At 34.3% G+C, this 16,345-nt stretch overlaps 1 protein-coding gene across 5 annotated transcripts in view; it reads right to left on the reverse strand.

Annotated features, from left to right (window-relative positions):
- Window positions 1-16,345, reverse strand: part of ZNF280C (zinc finger protein 280C) — a 74,469-nt gene that overhangs the window by 32,601 nt on the left and 25,523 nt on the right. For 3 of the 5 annotated variants that reach the window (XM_036017009.1, XM_028522588.2, XM_036017010.1), the window contains 6 exons: window positions 15,537-15,683; window positions 10,947-11,012; window positions 10,713-10,846; window positions 5,686-5,800; window positions 2,324-2,488; window positions 2,073-2,176 (listed from right to left, as the gene is read on the reverse strand). In XM_036017009.1, coding sequence (XP_035872902.1) covers window positions 2,073-2,176; window positions 2,324-2,488; window positions 5,686-5,800; window positions 10,713-10,846; window positions 10,947-11,012; window positions 15,537-15,672 — 720 coding nt within the window. In that variant the 5' untranslated portion in view covers window positions 15,673-15,683. The remainder of the gene's footprint in view (window positions 1-2,072; window positions 2,177-2,323; window positions 2,489-5,685; window positions 5,801-10,712; window positions 10,847-10,946; window positions 11,013-15,536; window positions 15,684-16,345) is intronic. The other 2 variants (XM_028522589.2, XM_036017011.1) reach the window with 1 other exon arrangement.

Raw genomic sequence — 16,345 nt, forward strand, 5'->3', positions numbered from 1 at the left:
CAGAGGGGAGGAGGGAGAGGTATAACAGGGGAAAATAGGGGAAGATATATAAAGGACACATGGACAAAGCCAAATGGGGTAGGTCTGAGGGTGGGATAAAAATGGAAACAATCATACTTGAACAACAACAACAACAAAAAGAAATTTCATGTAGGATCACAAAAGAAAAAACAACTCTGGTAAAAAAAAAACGATTAGGAAGCATTGAAAATAAAAAAGATAAACACAGATTATAACAGGCAAATGAACATCATAAGAAAGCAAAGGTTGTGAGCCTGATATCAAACAAAATAGGATCAAAGCCAAAACAGGGACAGTTTATAAAAACACAAAAGGGTACATTTATAATTAAATTTATAAACATAGGTTCACCTATATTCCTAAATGGCAACTGTAAAACAGAACTGGAAGATATCAAAGAAAATAGAGGTGATAATGTGAGACTTTGAGACCTTCTCAATCCATGACAGAACAAGCAGACAAATATAAGTGAATATATAGGAACCTAAATAATGTATTAGTACATTAGATCTGATTGATAACTATCAAATTCCATACCTCCCCCAAAACATCCCTTATTTTCAAGTTTCCAAATAACAATCACATATTTTTAAAATGGAAATCTCTACTGTAATCTTATACAATTTTAACTGATATGTCTCCCATAGTTTTAATCACAAGCAATGCTACAATAAGATAAAAAAGCTACACATCGGAGAATGCTTGCCACTTTCTCTAGATGCAGGGGTATATATAGTATGCTATGTTTTGTGCATAAAATGAATAAAAAAATAAGAACATTTATGTGTGCCTGTATATAGAGAAAGCAAATGAAAGAGGATATAAATGAATAAAAGTTATTTCCTTTGTGAGTTGTATTGGGAACTAGGCAAATAAGGAAAGGTGTGATATTTTTCACTGTATACCTTCTTATACTTTTTTGAATCATGTGACTGTATTACTCCCAAAGTTCAAGAAATTAAAAATAACGAAGAAACTCAGCCTTTTTTTTCTGTCTCTCCATCTAACGCAAAATATAAAACATCAAGTATCTCTATATAATATTACATAGATCAGAAAACCAAAAGCACCTGTAGACGTTACTTCTTACATAAAACCAAACCCAAAGTCTAGTTAGCAGGCATCACTCAGAAAGGTCGAAATAGTGATAAATCAAATACAGTTTTACATAAGAAAAAAAAAGATTGCATTTGGAATTTTGGGATGCCCCTTTGTTTGTTACATTTTTTTTTGGAAAATTCTGAATTTGAATGAAAAATCTGTCAAACTTTGAAATAGTAATAACCTTTCCTAATTTGCTTCTTTGCCTTGTCCTCTTCTTATCCCTTCTCTCCTGAATATAATCTACACTGCCTTTTTTCTTGCCTCCTTTCCCTCTTCTGTCATTCATGCTGGGCATACAAGAAGAATACAGATTAGCTTTATAGATCAGACACACAGAACACTGTAATATCTACTAAAATATTTTAAGAGGATCAATACATAAACCCCATACTTCATTAATACTTTGAAAATTACCAAAAACCTAATTCCAAGAGCTTCCTACACCAATATAAAGCTAGAATTTATAGCAACTATACAAACTACATTCTGGATTGAGTTAAAACAATTGTTTAAATAATATGAAATGATTCACCATTAGGAGTTTACATCTGAGTGTTAAAAATTAAAATGTGTGACAAAAAGTTTCATTAAGTACTGTGACATGCATATGAAAAAATGGACAAAAAATAAAGTAAAAAGGAAATTTTTAAATCACATATAAGATTAAGCACTTGAAATATTCTGATTAGTACATTGTTTTCATTAAAAATTAAAATGCAATGTTATACTATAGTATATATAAACTTAATTTTTAAAATTTGATACTTGAGAAGGATTTTAAAATCTTATATGAAGATGATCATTATAAATATAAATTTTTACTTAAGTTATATGAAAATACCAATGAGATTTATCTAAATGTCTAGACAAACTAGTATTTACTATCTATCAATCCTGAATATTTTTAAATATTTGTATTTCTAACATAAAAATTTGAAAAATTTTACCTTCATGTGATATTTCAAAGCATCCAAAAGATTGAACTGAACATTGCACTTTGGGCAAGGTCTTTGAAAAGGCATTCCAGTTTTATGTTCAATTGATGAGGTATCTGAAATAAATTAAGGACTTTTATGATTCAAATTTTTCATCTTAAACCTTAAACAACCACTAATAATAGTTTCAAAATTTCTCATAATATTTCTTATGTACGCCATATTTCTTATATTTCTTTTTTGTACGCCATATTCATGTTTACCTTTTGATGTCATAACTGGGGAGGATGTCACTGAAGGAGAGCTGTCTAAAGATAACGAAGCACAAGAATCTATTTCAGAAACATCTTCGTTGGTCTTTGGCTTTTTTGGATTAAGTCTGCTTGCTATAACAGAATGTTTTTTTATAGGCAAAGTTTCATCCAGAGCTACAATTTAAAAAGTAAAAAAAAAAAAATTGTGAATGTTTTAGTATAGAACATTGCTTACAAATGCTACTAAAATGGTCTTACATTTAAAACTTCAGTAAAAATACTTCAGTTAAATTAAAGGCAATACAACTGAATTACCATATCATACAAATGACAATAAAGAATGATCAAAATTTATATGATCAATAGGTAGAAACTGCACAAACAGCTATTACAAACTACACATATTTAAACTCATAAAATAAACTTGTAAGCAAAAAATTCTAAAGACACTTTTGAATAAAGAAATATATAAATAGGTAGCAGGAAAAAAAATCAGACCAAAAAATAGCTTCCAAAATTAAATCATAGAGAATATTCTAAACTCAGTTCCAAAAATGAATTTTTAGACATGCAAATGCTTTTGTGCTTGTAAACAAAAACAATTTCTAATCTAAAAATTTAGAGAAACATTTTAAGATACTTATGGAAAACTCAAGTTTGTTCTTTTTCCACTTAACAAGCTGACTGGTGGTCTAAATGATCTGTTTATTCCCCTGAGTCTAATGCAGGGATGTCAAACTCATTATCACTGGGGGCCACATCAGCCTCGGGGCTGCCTTCAAAGGGCTGAGTGTAATTTTAGGACTGTATAAACGTAACCACTCCTTAAGAGTTAAGCCAGAGCTTGGCGCTGCCTCGGGGTAGAAACAAGGTGAGGCCAGACAAGGTGCGGCTGGGTAAAACAAGGTGGAGGGCCTTGTGTTTGCCACCTGTGTCTTAAAGGCTTCCAGATGATGCAATTCAGGGCATTTGCAAGAGAAGTGGGGCTATTTAGGGTACAACCAGATCCAGCAGAAGTCCTTTAGAAATGAACACACAACTGTAATTTGTGATAAAAATTCTAAAACTTCACATCAAATCCGTGTTTTAGTTTTTGAGATAACATAGAAATAATTTTTTCCATCTTCAAATACATCATACTGCAGGAACTTGGGACTGATTTTTGTGTGATCACACTACCATTGTTCTCACATGCTTAGGTTACCTGAACAACCAATGAGCGCTGGTTATTTTGGACTAGGCAACTGAGTATCTAGCAGGCTGTATAGTAAAAATAGACTTTTATATATAATTTTTTAAAGTATGGGTAAATTTCCAAGTTAAATAAAATCACTCTGGGCTCAACAGTTTAAAATGCTGACTCTAACTTATTTATATCTGTTGCTTTTGACTTGTGCTGTTTACTAGCCTCAATTATGCCAATAAAATCCTGTTCTCATTCTCCAAAATCAAGTTCAAGTCCAATCTTCTCCAAGAACCTTCTAGACAGAAGTCTATTAATCATTCTTCTGAACACATAGCACATATTAGCATCCATAATTCTCATGTGAACAATTGTTTATTGTCAAGTCCTTTAAGGCTTTAATGTATTTCTTGCTTCTCACTTATCTCATTTGAGCCTCAAAAAAGCTCTAAGATAAGTAGAGCAGGAATTAAAATTGTATCTCCAAATGGCTGATTTCAGGTCTGAAGAATGCATTATGTGAGAAAAATAAAAGTATCTATTTTAATAATATGAAAAAAATAGGTGTAAAGATGGTAGTTCATTTGATAAAGGCTATGAAAATGTTTACAATAGAGTCTGAAACATCTATCTTCCTAATCAACTATAACCTTATTTACTATCAGGGCAATGTTCTGCTCCTCGTAGTACTACAACTTATGGAGAGAGAGTAGGAGTCACTATCTTTACCCCTTAGAAGCTTCAAGAATTCAGGCTTTTTCTATGAATAAAGATCATATGCTGCCCTGGCCGGTGTGGCTCAGTTGGTTGGAGTGCCTCCTGTAACTGAAGGGTTCAGGGTTTGATTCCCGTTCAGGGCATAGGCCTACATAGTGGGTTTGGTCCCTGGTCCAGGCATGTATGTGAGGGCAACCAATCAGTGCTTCTCTCTCATTTTGATGTTTCTCTCCCTTCACCTCTCCTATTCTCGAACAGCAATGAAAAAATGTTCTTGGGTGAGGATTAAAAAAATAAAGATAATGTGCTTTTTTAAAAAAATATTTTATTTATTTATTTTTAGAGAAAGAGGAAGAGAAGGAGAAAGAGGGAGAGACAAATATCAATGTGTGGTTGCCTCTCATGCGCCCTGTACTGGGGACCTGGTCTGCAACCCATGCATGTGCCCTGACTGGGAATCTAACTGGTGATCCTCAGGTTCGAAGCCTGTGCTCAATCCATTGAGCCACACCAGCCAAGGCAAGACCATGTGCTTTATAAAAATCAGATTTCGGACAAGTACTTTTCCTCCTAATTTATTTTGGTTCTTGGCTATTTTATTCACTATATCCATATACCTAGATAGATGACTATCAAACAAAGTATTATCAGAATGGGAAAATATTTTTGGTATACATATTACCATAAATTTCTCACTATTTTTGGTTTGGCAAATGCATACCAATTTGTAAAGTAAACAAGTTAAACATGCAAAAAAATTTCTTCTGAACTTAGCTCCATTTTAGTGAAATATATCAAATTTGCTAATATAGAAATAGAAATTGCTTTGATTATAGGGAATTTTCAACTAGACAAAATTCCTTTAAGGAATACAAAGAACAATAATAAAGAACTTGAAAACTATACCAAGAATGGTAGCTCTTCTTCAACTGGAAATTTTTATTACTCTTTAAATGGATATTTATTGACTATTTCTTATATGTAAATCAAAGTTTCTTTAGTATTGCCATTTTATAATACCACTCTATAATCATATTTAACTGTCACATCTCCATCATTTATTTGGATAGAAAGACACTAACTGAGCTTGTGAAGAAATCAACTATAACCATGCAATTTTTCTCATACTAAAAACCTCCCAAATAATTAATACTTAATCTATAATATTAGGGCATCAAGCAACTGCCCTGACTCACAGAAATTAAGATTTTTTCAGCCTATGACTGGTTCCAAGTGAGAATGAGGTCAAAGAATACATGTTAGTCAACTTAACAGAAAGAAATAAAATATTCTATTATTAAATACAATGTTATATACAATCACCCAAGAAAGTCAATCGTAAAGTATTAGCTTCCATCTTATAATATATGAAAAACTTAACATGAAGGCATGGGCTTCAGAATAGAAATTCATTCCATACATATATTCAACAGTTCTCTTTATGTATTTATAAAAAAGTGCTAAACCAAACCTTCTATATAAATTGTTGATCTGTCTTGGGACAGTGGCACTGTGTCCTGGGTCAGGTCAAACAGTAAATCTGAAGAATCATCCGATTCAACTTGTGATGAGTTCTTTGTAAAATCCTGTAAAAAGTTATAGGTAATTATTACTCTGTCAAAATTAGCATCTACTAGGTAAGGAGTATATGGGAACTCTCTGGATTATTATTATAATTTTTCTGGAAATATAAAATTAGTTAGAAATAAAAGTTAAAATTAAAACAATGATATTATTGGCAAACTAGCAGTTGTATTTTGGTAAAACTTTTCTGCAAGAAATTTTGGCAGTATCTAACATGGGATTTCAAAAGTTCGTGTCTTTTGATCCGATTGTTTCAAATATTCTGCTTCTAAGAATTCATGCTAAGGAAATGAAAATATTTAATGAAGAATTATTTGTTATAGCAAAAAAATGAAAATCTGTATGTCCAACAATGGAGAAATGGTTAAATTAAATCACAGACTATCATGCAACATCATGTTTTTGAGAAATATCCAGTGACAAAGAAATGTTTCCAATATAAATTTCAGTGAAAAAAAGAATAGTATTCTGCACATAAAATACAATCCTGATTAATGATATATTCTATATACCACACTACCCATTTGGAGAAACAAAATCAAAATACAGTCTGCATCCTCTTCTGTTTCTTCTCTACCTCCCAAACATATTGCCTTCATAATGGGAATATAAGAATCTTGCTTGAGCATTTTGTGCTTCACAGCTGAGAGACAATCAAGTTTTAATAATCTTACTTTGCTCCTAAGTTTTCTGTTGACTAACCCAAGCCATTCCATTCCTAGAATTGAGGTACTGCAGGCAGATTTCTGCATTTGAGACTTAATGTGTATTACATAAAATCAATGTCTTTATGACTTAATTGTAACCAACCACAATGTTATTGCAAGGTAGATATTTTTCCAAATGTCCAATATAGTTCTTCAACAGAAGTTCCTCCAAATAATGTTAATACTTTAAACCCTTTTCTAGGTGATAACTCCTGTCAATTAAGTACCACCATTTCAGGGAGCAGATACATTATTCAACAAATAACATGCTAAAATAATTCTCCAAGTGGGAATAAAATAGTTCAGAAAGATACAAAATACAATAGTAAGGTACGGTTAAGTAAGGTTCCCAATATATCCCAGCTTACTACTGATGATAAAGTTGGAATTAGAAGCTAGGTTGACCTGATTACAAAGCCTGTGCCCTTAAAAGCTTTATCACACTGACTTTAAAAAGTATAATAGTAATTATCTCCCTGATTGCTCAAAAGAGTTGTTGAGGTAAAGAGAATGAAAAAGTTTAAAAATTTCAGAGAATATCCTAAGAATCTCAATTCATTTGAGAATATATATGGGTTCTATTCAACCCTGGCTGTACATTAAAGTCACCTGGAGAGTTTTTTAAAAAATCTATCATGCCCAGGCATCACCTTACCCCACAGGAACTGACAAAACCCTCTATTTTAAAAAAGCTCTATTTTCTAAAAGCAGAACTGGGAACCTCATTGGGGAGCTTTGATTAAACAACCATGCTCACAGAAACAAAAATTCTGAGTTTGAATAAGCTCTAGTTTCTAACTTTTCTAACATGAAAGATTCTACCCTCTACTCTCGGCTAATCTTTTTCCCTGGGTCCAATGTAGGGATTATTTTCATTTGTCTGCATTTAAATCATGATGTATCCTTTTTCTTTTTCCCCCTAGTGCCAAACAGCTTAGGACAGTGTGAAAACACCACCAAGTTAATCTGATTCCAACTAAAATAAAATTATTTACATTTCTGGTAGCCTGCCATCTTCAGATACACCTATTAAGTTTTTCTTTTGTTTTAATTAATTTATTTTTAGAAAGAGTGGAAGATACGGATATAGAGAGGGAGAGAAACATCGATGTGTGAGAAAAACATCAATTGGCTGCCTCTCACAGGCCTCCAACCAGGGAGCAGGCCTGCAACCCAGGCATGTGCCCTGACCAGGAATTGGACAGGTGACCTTTTGGTTAGCAGTCTAGCACTCAATCCACTGAGCCATACCAGCTAGGGCTTAGTTTTTTTTTTTTTTTTAAGTATTAAAAACAGTCCATGGATGCTTAGAGGCTCTAAATTCAAGAGCCAGTAGTCTGAGTAAATGTTCTGATTTCAGAAAGGGAGGCCCAGGGGGGTTGTGACAATATTTTAGTTAGGATCAAAGGCTGAATCAGTACTCCTGTCTCCTCTCATTTTCAATCTTGGTTTCTTGAACTACTAGTCCAGAGCTCATATTATTACTGGTAAGTGTTTCCAAATGCAGATACAAGTTTACCAAATTTCTATTTTTTGCTTCAAAGCTCAAATTTTATCATAGGCATGAACACTATTAGTGCTTTTCTGTGATGGGCACACTTTCCACATTTTTGAGGACTGAAAAATTATGTGTTTCAGACAGACTCTAAGTAGCCCCCAAGGCTCCCTCCTGATATTTACACCCTTATATAATCTTCCCTAGAGTATGTGTGGGACCTGTGACTGTTTCTAATCTACAGAATATGGCAAAAGTGAGGACATGTGCATGATTGTTACAAAGCCCATCTTGCTGAGGACTCTTTTCCTTGCTGGTTTTGAGGAAGCAACTAGTCATGCCAGGAAAGCCTACATAGAAAGGAACTGAGGGCAGTTTGTGGCTGACATGAACAAGACACTGACGCTTTTAGTCTGACAACCCACAGAGAACTAGATACTACCAACAACCAAGTGAGCTTGGAAGCAGTCTAAGCAGTCTTAAATGTTACTGCAACTCTGGCAAACATCTTGATTGCAGCCTCATGAGACCTTGAGGCAGAGAAGCCAGTTAAGCCATATCCTAATCCAGACTCACAGAAACCATAAGATAATAAGTATATTGCTTTAAGCTTTGAAATTTGTGGTATTATTGTTATTCAGCAATAAATAATTAATATATGGTGCTTTGTCCATCATTCTTTCAAGTAAAAATGGCATTCCATTAATAAAGACAGTGAGGTCAATTTGCAATTGAATCACACAAGTGATTAAGAAAACCCTATACTGCATATACAGAAATGCTTTATGCACCTTACCCATTTCATTACACAGAATATTTAAAAAGAAGTATATTCAAAGCTCAAGTTAATAAAATCAGTAAAAAATATTATTTCTTCAAGGATATTCTTAAATGAAATAATTCTTTTTTAAAAAGATTCTATCCATTCATTTTTAGAGAGAGGGAGAGAGAGAAGGAGAGAATATCAACATGTGGTTACCCCTCATGTGCCCCCAACCAGGGACCTGGCTAGCAACCCAGGCATGTGTCCTGACTGGGAATTAAACTGGAGACCCTTTGGTTTACAGGCCGGCATTCAATCCACTGAGCCACACCAACCAGGGCATGAAATATATTTTTTAAAAAGATTTTATTTATTTATTTTTAGAGAGGGAAGGGAGGGAGATAGAGAGAGAGAGAGAGAGAGAAACATCAATGTGCGGTTGCTGGGGGTTATGGCCTGCAACCCAGGCATGTACCCTGGCTGGGAATCGAACCTGGGACACTTTGGTTCCCAGCCCACGCTCAATCCACTGAGCTACGGCAGCCAGGGCGCGAAATATATTCTTAAATAAAATTTTTCTACTGTGGGTGCTCAGCGGTCACGAATACAAAAAACTACTAGTATAGTTTGGGTCCTTTGCCTTGATTCATATTAAGGTACAAGAAGTTTTACCCTCCATTGCTTTTGTGTCACTAGTGCAAATGTTGACAAGTGAAAAAGGAAAATATCTTACTATGATGAGTTTTAACTTCACAGAATCCTAAAAGAGTCTCAGGGAACCCCAATAGTCTGTGGTCCACACTGCTGCCCTAAGGCACAGGTGGCAAACACAAGGCCCGTGGGCCAAATCCAGCCCGGTACCTTGTTTCTACCCAGTGGCAGTACCGAGCTATCACTTAACTGTTAAGGAGTAGTTACGTTTACACAGTCCTAAAATTACATTTGGCCCTTTGAAAGCAACCTCAAGACTGATGTGGCCCCCAGTGAAAATGAGTTTGACACCCCTGCCCTAAGGCAATGCTTCTTTTTTAAAATATATATACCAAAAGAGATAGATGTGTGTATGTGCATATTTTAAAAACTCTCAGTTCACCCTGCCTGTTGTGGCTCAGTGGATTGAGTGCCAGACTGTGCACCAAAGAGCTGCTGGTTTGATTCCCAGTCAGGGCACATACCTGGGTTGCAGGCCAGGTCCCCAGTTGGGTGCATATGAGAGGCAACCACACAATGATGTTTCTCTCCCTGTCTTTCTCCTTCTCTTCCCCCCTCTCTAAAAAAATAAATAAATCAATCAATAAATCCCTTAGTTAACCTGGATTGAAATTGCAAATCCATCATTTGCCAGCTGTGTGGCCTTGAATGGATTATATAGCCTTTCTGAGTCTCAGTTTCCTCAACTATAAAGTAGGGATGATTATTGTGCCTACATCATAAAAAGTGGTAAGAATTAAATGAGATTAACTTATTTGTAGCATTTAGAACAAAGCTCCATATTAGCAGACTAATAAATAATATTAAATATTACCATTATCTATCACTTCTGTTAAACATATTGAAAATTAAACTTCTGAAAACTATGTTTCAGAGTAAAGAGCAACAATGACTTTAGAACAATCTTTCAATTAAGAATAGCTGGTTCAATTTACTATCTTAAGAATTTTGCCATTATGTGATATTCACTACTGATTATACTATTTAGATAGCATAGTTTTCAATATTATACCTATTTAAATTAAGCTAAATATAATTACCTGATTTATTAACAGGTCGGATAGTTAGTTAATATAGTCATTACTTTGAATATTGAGCTATCATAAAGATGGTGATATTTTCTTATAGTGATTATGGTTCTACAGAAACGGTGACTAGCTCTGATAGACCACAGTTCTAACCAGGTATTATAATATTCAACGTGTCCCTGAGGTAACTGAGGTTTCAGAAACACTTACCGATTTAGACACATTCTGAATAACAGAGCTAGGTGAAGATTTAGATTCAGGATTAAATCTAGGTAAGGCAGCCACTGGATTTGATGATGGGTCTCCATAATGTTGACTTGTAGGCTTGAATGCATCCGTAACACCTGTATTTTAAAATTATACAATAAATTAAATATTTTTCTATACAACCAATTTTGTCAAAATATTATACTTTAAAGTTAATATAGTACAATAATACTATACCTTGATTGAGTAGTTCATTCTTTATTCCCTTTGAAGATGAGCTGGAGTTACCTCTGTTCAAAATATCTATAAAAATTACATTTATTTTAAATGAACAAACACAACCGAAATGCACTAATAGACACAGATTGCCGACCTGTGGTTGCCAGAGGGAGTGGGGTTGGGGGACTGGGTGAAAGAGGTGAAGGGATTGAGAAGTACAGATGAGCAATTACAAAAGAGTCATAGGAATGTAAAGTACAGCATAGGGAATGTAGTGATAATATTGTAATAACTATGTATGGTGCCAAGTGGTTACTGGAAATATCAAGGGGGACACTTTGTAAAGTACAATTGTCTAACCACTATGTTATACAGCTGAAACCAATACAAAATGATACTGAATGTAAACTGTAGTTGAAAAATAAAAAATATATTTTAAAATTTATTTGGATGTGTAATGTATAAAAGATAATAGAGTGGGTTTGTATGTAGACCTGTGTTCCTGTGACTCAAGCCCTTCCCTAATCCCCATGCCATATTCATACCTCTAAAAGCCTAGAAGATTCATTATGCGTAAGCAGATTGGGTTATCTGTACCATTACTCATTAAGTTCTAAAAGGAACACTGTCAGAGACTACAGACTAAATTGAACCCGGAGTATACGAGAGTATCTCAAATCTATGACTACACCAATAGTAAATCTGAGACTGACGTGACCCTCTAGATCAGTTTAACACTGCTCACTCTTGTACCCATGTGAACCCATAACTTCTAGGTTATTGAGGAGTCAAATGAAAATTTGCCAGAGTAGAGATTTGCCTAAAATTGCTAATCAGTAAAAGGTACGCAGCATTAACAAAATCCTCAAAACTAAAAAGTTTTTACACAGCAAAGGGAACTATCAACAAAATGAAAAGACAACCTACTAAATGGGAGAAGATATTTGCCAATGAGACATCTGGTAAGAGGTTAATATCTAATATTTATAAGGAACTCATATAACTCAGCACTAAGAAAACAATCCAATTAAAAAATGGGCAAATGACCTAAACAAACACTTATCCAATGAGGCCAATAGATACATGAAAAGATGCTCACTGTCATTAATCATCAAAGAAATGCAGATTAAAACTATAATGATATATCACCTCACACCCGTGAGAATGATTACTATGAATAAATCAACAAATAACTAGTGTTGGTGAGGATGTGAACAAAAGGGAACCCTTGTGCACTGTTGGTGGGAATGCATATTAGTGCAAGTGCTATGGGACAGTGTGGAGGTTCCTCCAAAAATTAAAAATGAAACTGCCTCATGACCTAGTGATTCTATTTCTAGGTATATATCTGAAGAAACCCAAAACACTCATTAAAAAATATGTACACTCTTATGTTTGTTGCTACATTATTTACAATAGTCAAGATATGGAAGCAACCTAAGTGCCTATCAACAGACCAACAGATAAAAAGTGGTGGTGCAGCCCTGGCTGGTGTGGCTCAGTGGACTGAGTGCTGGCCTGTGAGCCAAAGGGTCACTGGTTTGATTCCCAGTCAAGGCACATGCCTGAGTTGCCGGCCAGGTCCCCAGTATGGGGTACACAGGAGGGAACCACACATTGATGTTTCTCTGCCTCTCTTTCTCCCTCCCCTCCCCTCTCTCTAAAAACAAACAAACAAACAAACAAATAAATAAATAAAATCTTTTAAAAAGGGGGAGGTACCTAGTATACAATGGAATGTTACTCAGCCATAAAAAGAGAATGAAATCTTGTAATTTGTGACAGCATGGATGGACCCAGAGGGCATTATGCTCAGTGAAATAAGTAAGTCAGAGAAAGACAAATACCATATAATTTCACTTATATGTGGAATCTAATGAACAAAATAAACAAGCATATTTGAAACATACTCCTAGACATAGAGAGCAGACTGTTGATTGTAAGCTGGGAGGGGGTTTGGAGGACTGGGAGAAAGAGGAAGGGATTGAGAAGTACAGATTGGTAGTTACAAAACAGTCATGGGGATGTAAAGTTCAACATAGGGAATAGAGTCAATAATATTGTAATAACTATGTATGGTGCCAGGTGGGTACTGGAAATACTGGGGGACCACTTTGTAAAGTATTCAATCTATGATTGTCTAACCACAACGTTGTTCACCTAAAACTAATAGAAAATAATATTGAATGTAATATATATATATATATATATATATATATATATATATTTTTTTTTTTTTTTTTAAATCCCACAGAATGCAGACTGGTGTAGTCACTGTGGAAAGCAGTATGGAAATACCTAAAACAACTAAAAATGGATTTGCTTTTTGACTCAGTAATCCCACTTCTGGAAGTATATCCAAAGGAACTCAAAACACAAATTTGAAAGAATGTAAGCACCCTTATGTTCACTGCAGTGTTATTTACAATTGCCAAGAAATGGAAGCAGCCCAAGTGTCCATCAATAGATGAATGGATAAAACAACTATGGGACATTTACACAATGGAATTCTACTCGGCCATACAAAAGAAGAAAATTTTACCCTTTACAACAGTATGGATGGACCTGGAGAACATTATGCTAGGGGAAATAAGCCAGTCAGAGAAAGAGAAATATCATATGATTTCATTCATATGTGGAATCTAATGAACAAACTGCACTAACAAGAAAAACAGAGACAGGCTCATAGATGGAGAGCAGGATGACATCTAGTGGCAGGGGGAGGTTAGGGCGTGGATGGATGAGAAGGAAAAAGGACTCATGGATGTGGACAACAGTGTGGTGATTGCTGGGGGGTATGTAAGAGGAATAAATGGTAATGGAAAATATGTAATAAAGATTAAATTAAAAAATCCCATTAAGACCTCAATAAACTTCCTTTCCTTCCTCCTAGTAAAAAGAACCAGATCTTCATAAAATAATTTATAAAGTAAAGGGCCACACGGGGTTGTTTTATGATCATGGAAATGCAGTGCTCTATGACTTAAGCACTACTGAAGTCACCTAGGAGAAAAATCTGCAAAAACAACTTGATATTGTTTGCTTTCAGAAATTCAAGGTATTTGAAGAGCTATTAAAGAGTTATTCCTATAGTACTTTTTGGTGGCAGCAGTCTGTCAAACAAAAGTTTTTAACCCCTCCCCCATGGTGGATTGATATAAATATTTAGCTCATGATCCATATGCTAAAAATATTTTATGGCTGAAACATAAAACATCAATAAAATCATTTAAATTCTGAGTTAAATTAGAAAAGAAATTTCACTGGGATCAACTTTCTTTTTGATAGAACCACTTACAACTAATACACTTTATTCTAGTTAAGTGCTGTTAACAGTCATTTGTAGTTGATATAAATCTAATTCGAACTATCATGTTTTCAGTAAGATAATTTGAGTAATAATTTTGAAATATGGTAATATTTCCATATAAAAATAATCATAGTGACTAGGAAACAATAATTAAGAGAATATAATATTCTGTTCCACTATCAACAACAAACATGCTAACATGCCTAGTTCATTTTATAATTGAAGTGGCACTAAACTTAGCACCTCTCAAATTTGCCACAAGAAATGATTATAAGAATTAAATTAAAATAAATTATTCTACCTCTGATGAAAATGGAGAGAAGTGCTATTTTTAGTTTAGAGTCAAGAGAAGCAAGAACTAGGCTTTCATAAAATTAAAAACTTGTCTGTCAAGCACACTATTATGCACTGCCATGGTAAGTAAGAAAACATCTGTTTCCTCTTTCTTCCCTGATGTTCAGTATGTTGTTTCTCTGTACTTTACACATTTTTATTGGACATTTAAGGTAGCATCATCAATATTTTCACTTTAACATTATTACAATGTTAAATCTACTTACTGTAATTGAAATCTAATAATCTACAAAGATAGTGGTCATATTCCACTAGAAAGCCATGAGGATTAAATGTGCTGACTGCCTGCATCACTGAAGTACATGGACTGATGACCAGGTTCTCCTCCTTTATAAATATAATCAGGAGTTGCTGCAAGATGACAGTGGTCAGAAACTACAGCCCATGTTGGTACACAGACCAGATATCGTACAATCATGTAGTGCCTGTTCATTTTGTAGCCTTGAATCAAAATGACACTGCAATGTGAGAACCCCCTCAGAGACTAACACAAACTCATTTAGTATTCTAGTATTTTAAGCAAAGTATTCCAAACACTTCCTTGTCTAGGTGCATTTGGATGTTAGGGAGAAAAATAAAAATTAACAAGTAAACAGGTATAAATAGGCCACTTGGTTCCACTAAAAATTATGATTTCCAATATCAGAAGGCCTACAACGTTGTTAAGTACAAGTCCCAACCACATTCTCCCTCTGATTCTCACAAATTCTTATTGATCTCTATGCTCCTTCTCATGAGTAACAAGGACATATAAGATAGCATACAGGTTTTTCCATTGGAAACATCTTACGAAATTTCATCAGAAGTTAATGATAACTTGTAGGGGACTGACCATGGGCTAAAGGGGAGGGCTGGGTGGACGCAGGCAAAAGGGGAAAAATTGGGATGACTGTAACAGAAACAACAATAAAAATAAAGTAGAAAAAAAGAAAGTAAATGCTTACTTGAAATGGCTGGTTTTGAACTTGATATCTCTCCAACAAAGATTAGCTCATCATCATCCTCATCCTGATTTTCTTCTATTTTCTTCTGCCATGGTTCCAGTTCTTCTTCTTCACATTCCATAAAGAGTTCTGCCATTTTTGAATTATCTAATTTTCAAAAGGAGAAAAGCAAATCTTATTTTAAATACATTTTTTACAATATATACTATGATATTTAACATGTACTTTAATAATGCTAATAGCAATTACTGAATTGATATTTGTCAGTAAATGGTAGCAAAATTAAGAAACTTCAAATTCAACCTCTAATATCTAAACTAATAAAAGTAAGCTAGACAGCTACATAATGGATGACAATAGTTATCTGCAGTAGACAATAAGTTTTAGGAATAATCAAATCCAATCAAACTGAGTTTTAGTTTTATGACTAGAATATAATTATATCTATGAAAGGGACTGTACCTATTATCTTAAAAAAAAACTCCACAGACTTTGGCATTAACAAAAGGGAGATAAACTAGGAATAAGAAGCAACAGGTGGGAGATATAATAGAACAACTGAACAAGACTGAGATGTACCAGGCACAGAGCAAAGAAGGAATGAGGTGCTAGAATGAAAATAGAAATACTGAGTAAGGCTCATTCCTTCTCAAGACAGATGGAGACATTTCTCACATGAAGAAACTAAGCAAAGAACATACTGTGAAAACTACCAAGCTACAAGTGTTGACCAAGCACACAGAGCTCCTTGTGATCATTTTGGTGCCTCATTCTTTTTTTAAAACTTAATTTTTTATTTTAATTTTAAT

This window comes from Phyllostomus discolor, chromosome X, assembly GCF_004126475.2.
Source record: "Phyllostomus discolor isolate MPI-MPIP mPhyDis1 chromosome X, mPhyDis1.pri.v3, whole genome shotgun sequence".
Taxonomy (NCBI): Eukaryota; Metazoa; Chordata; class Mammalia; order Chiroptera; family Phyllostomidae; genus Phyllostomus; species Phyllostomus discolor.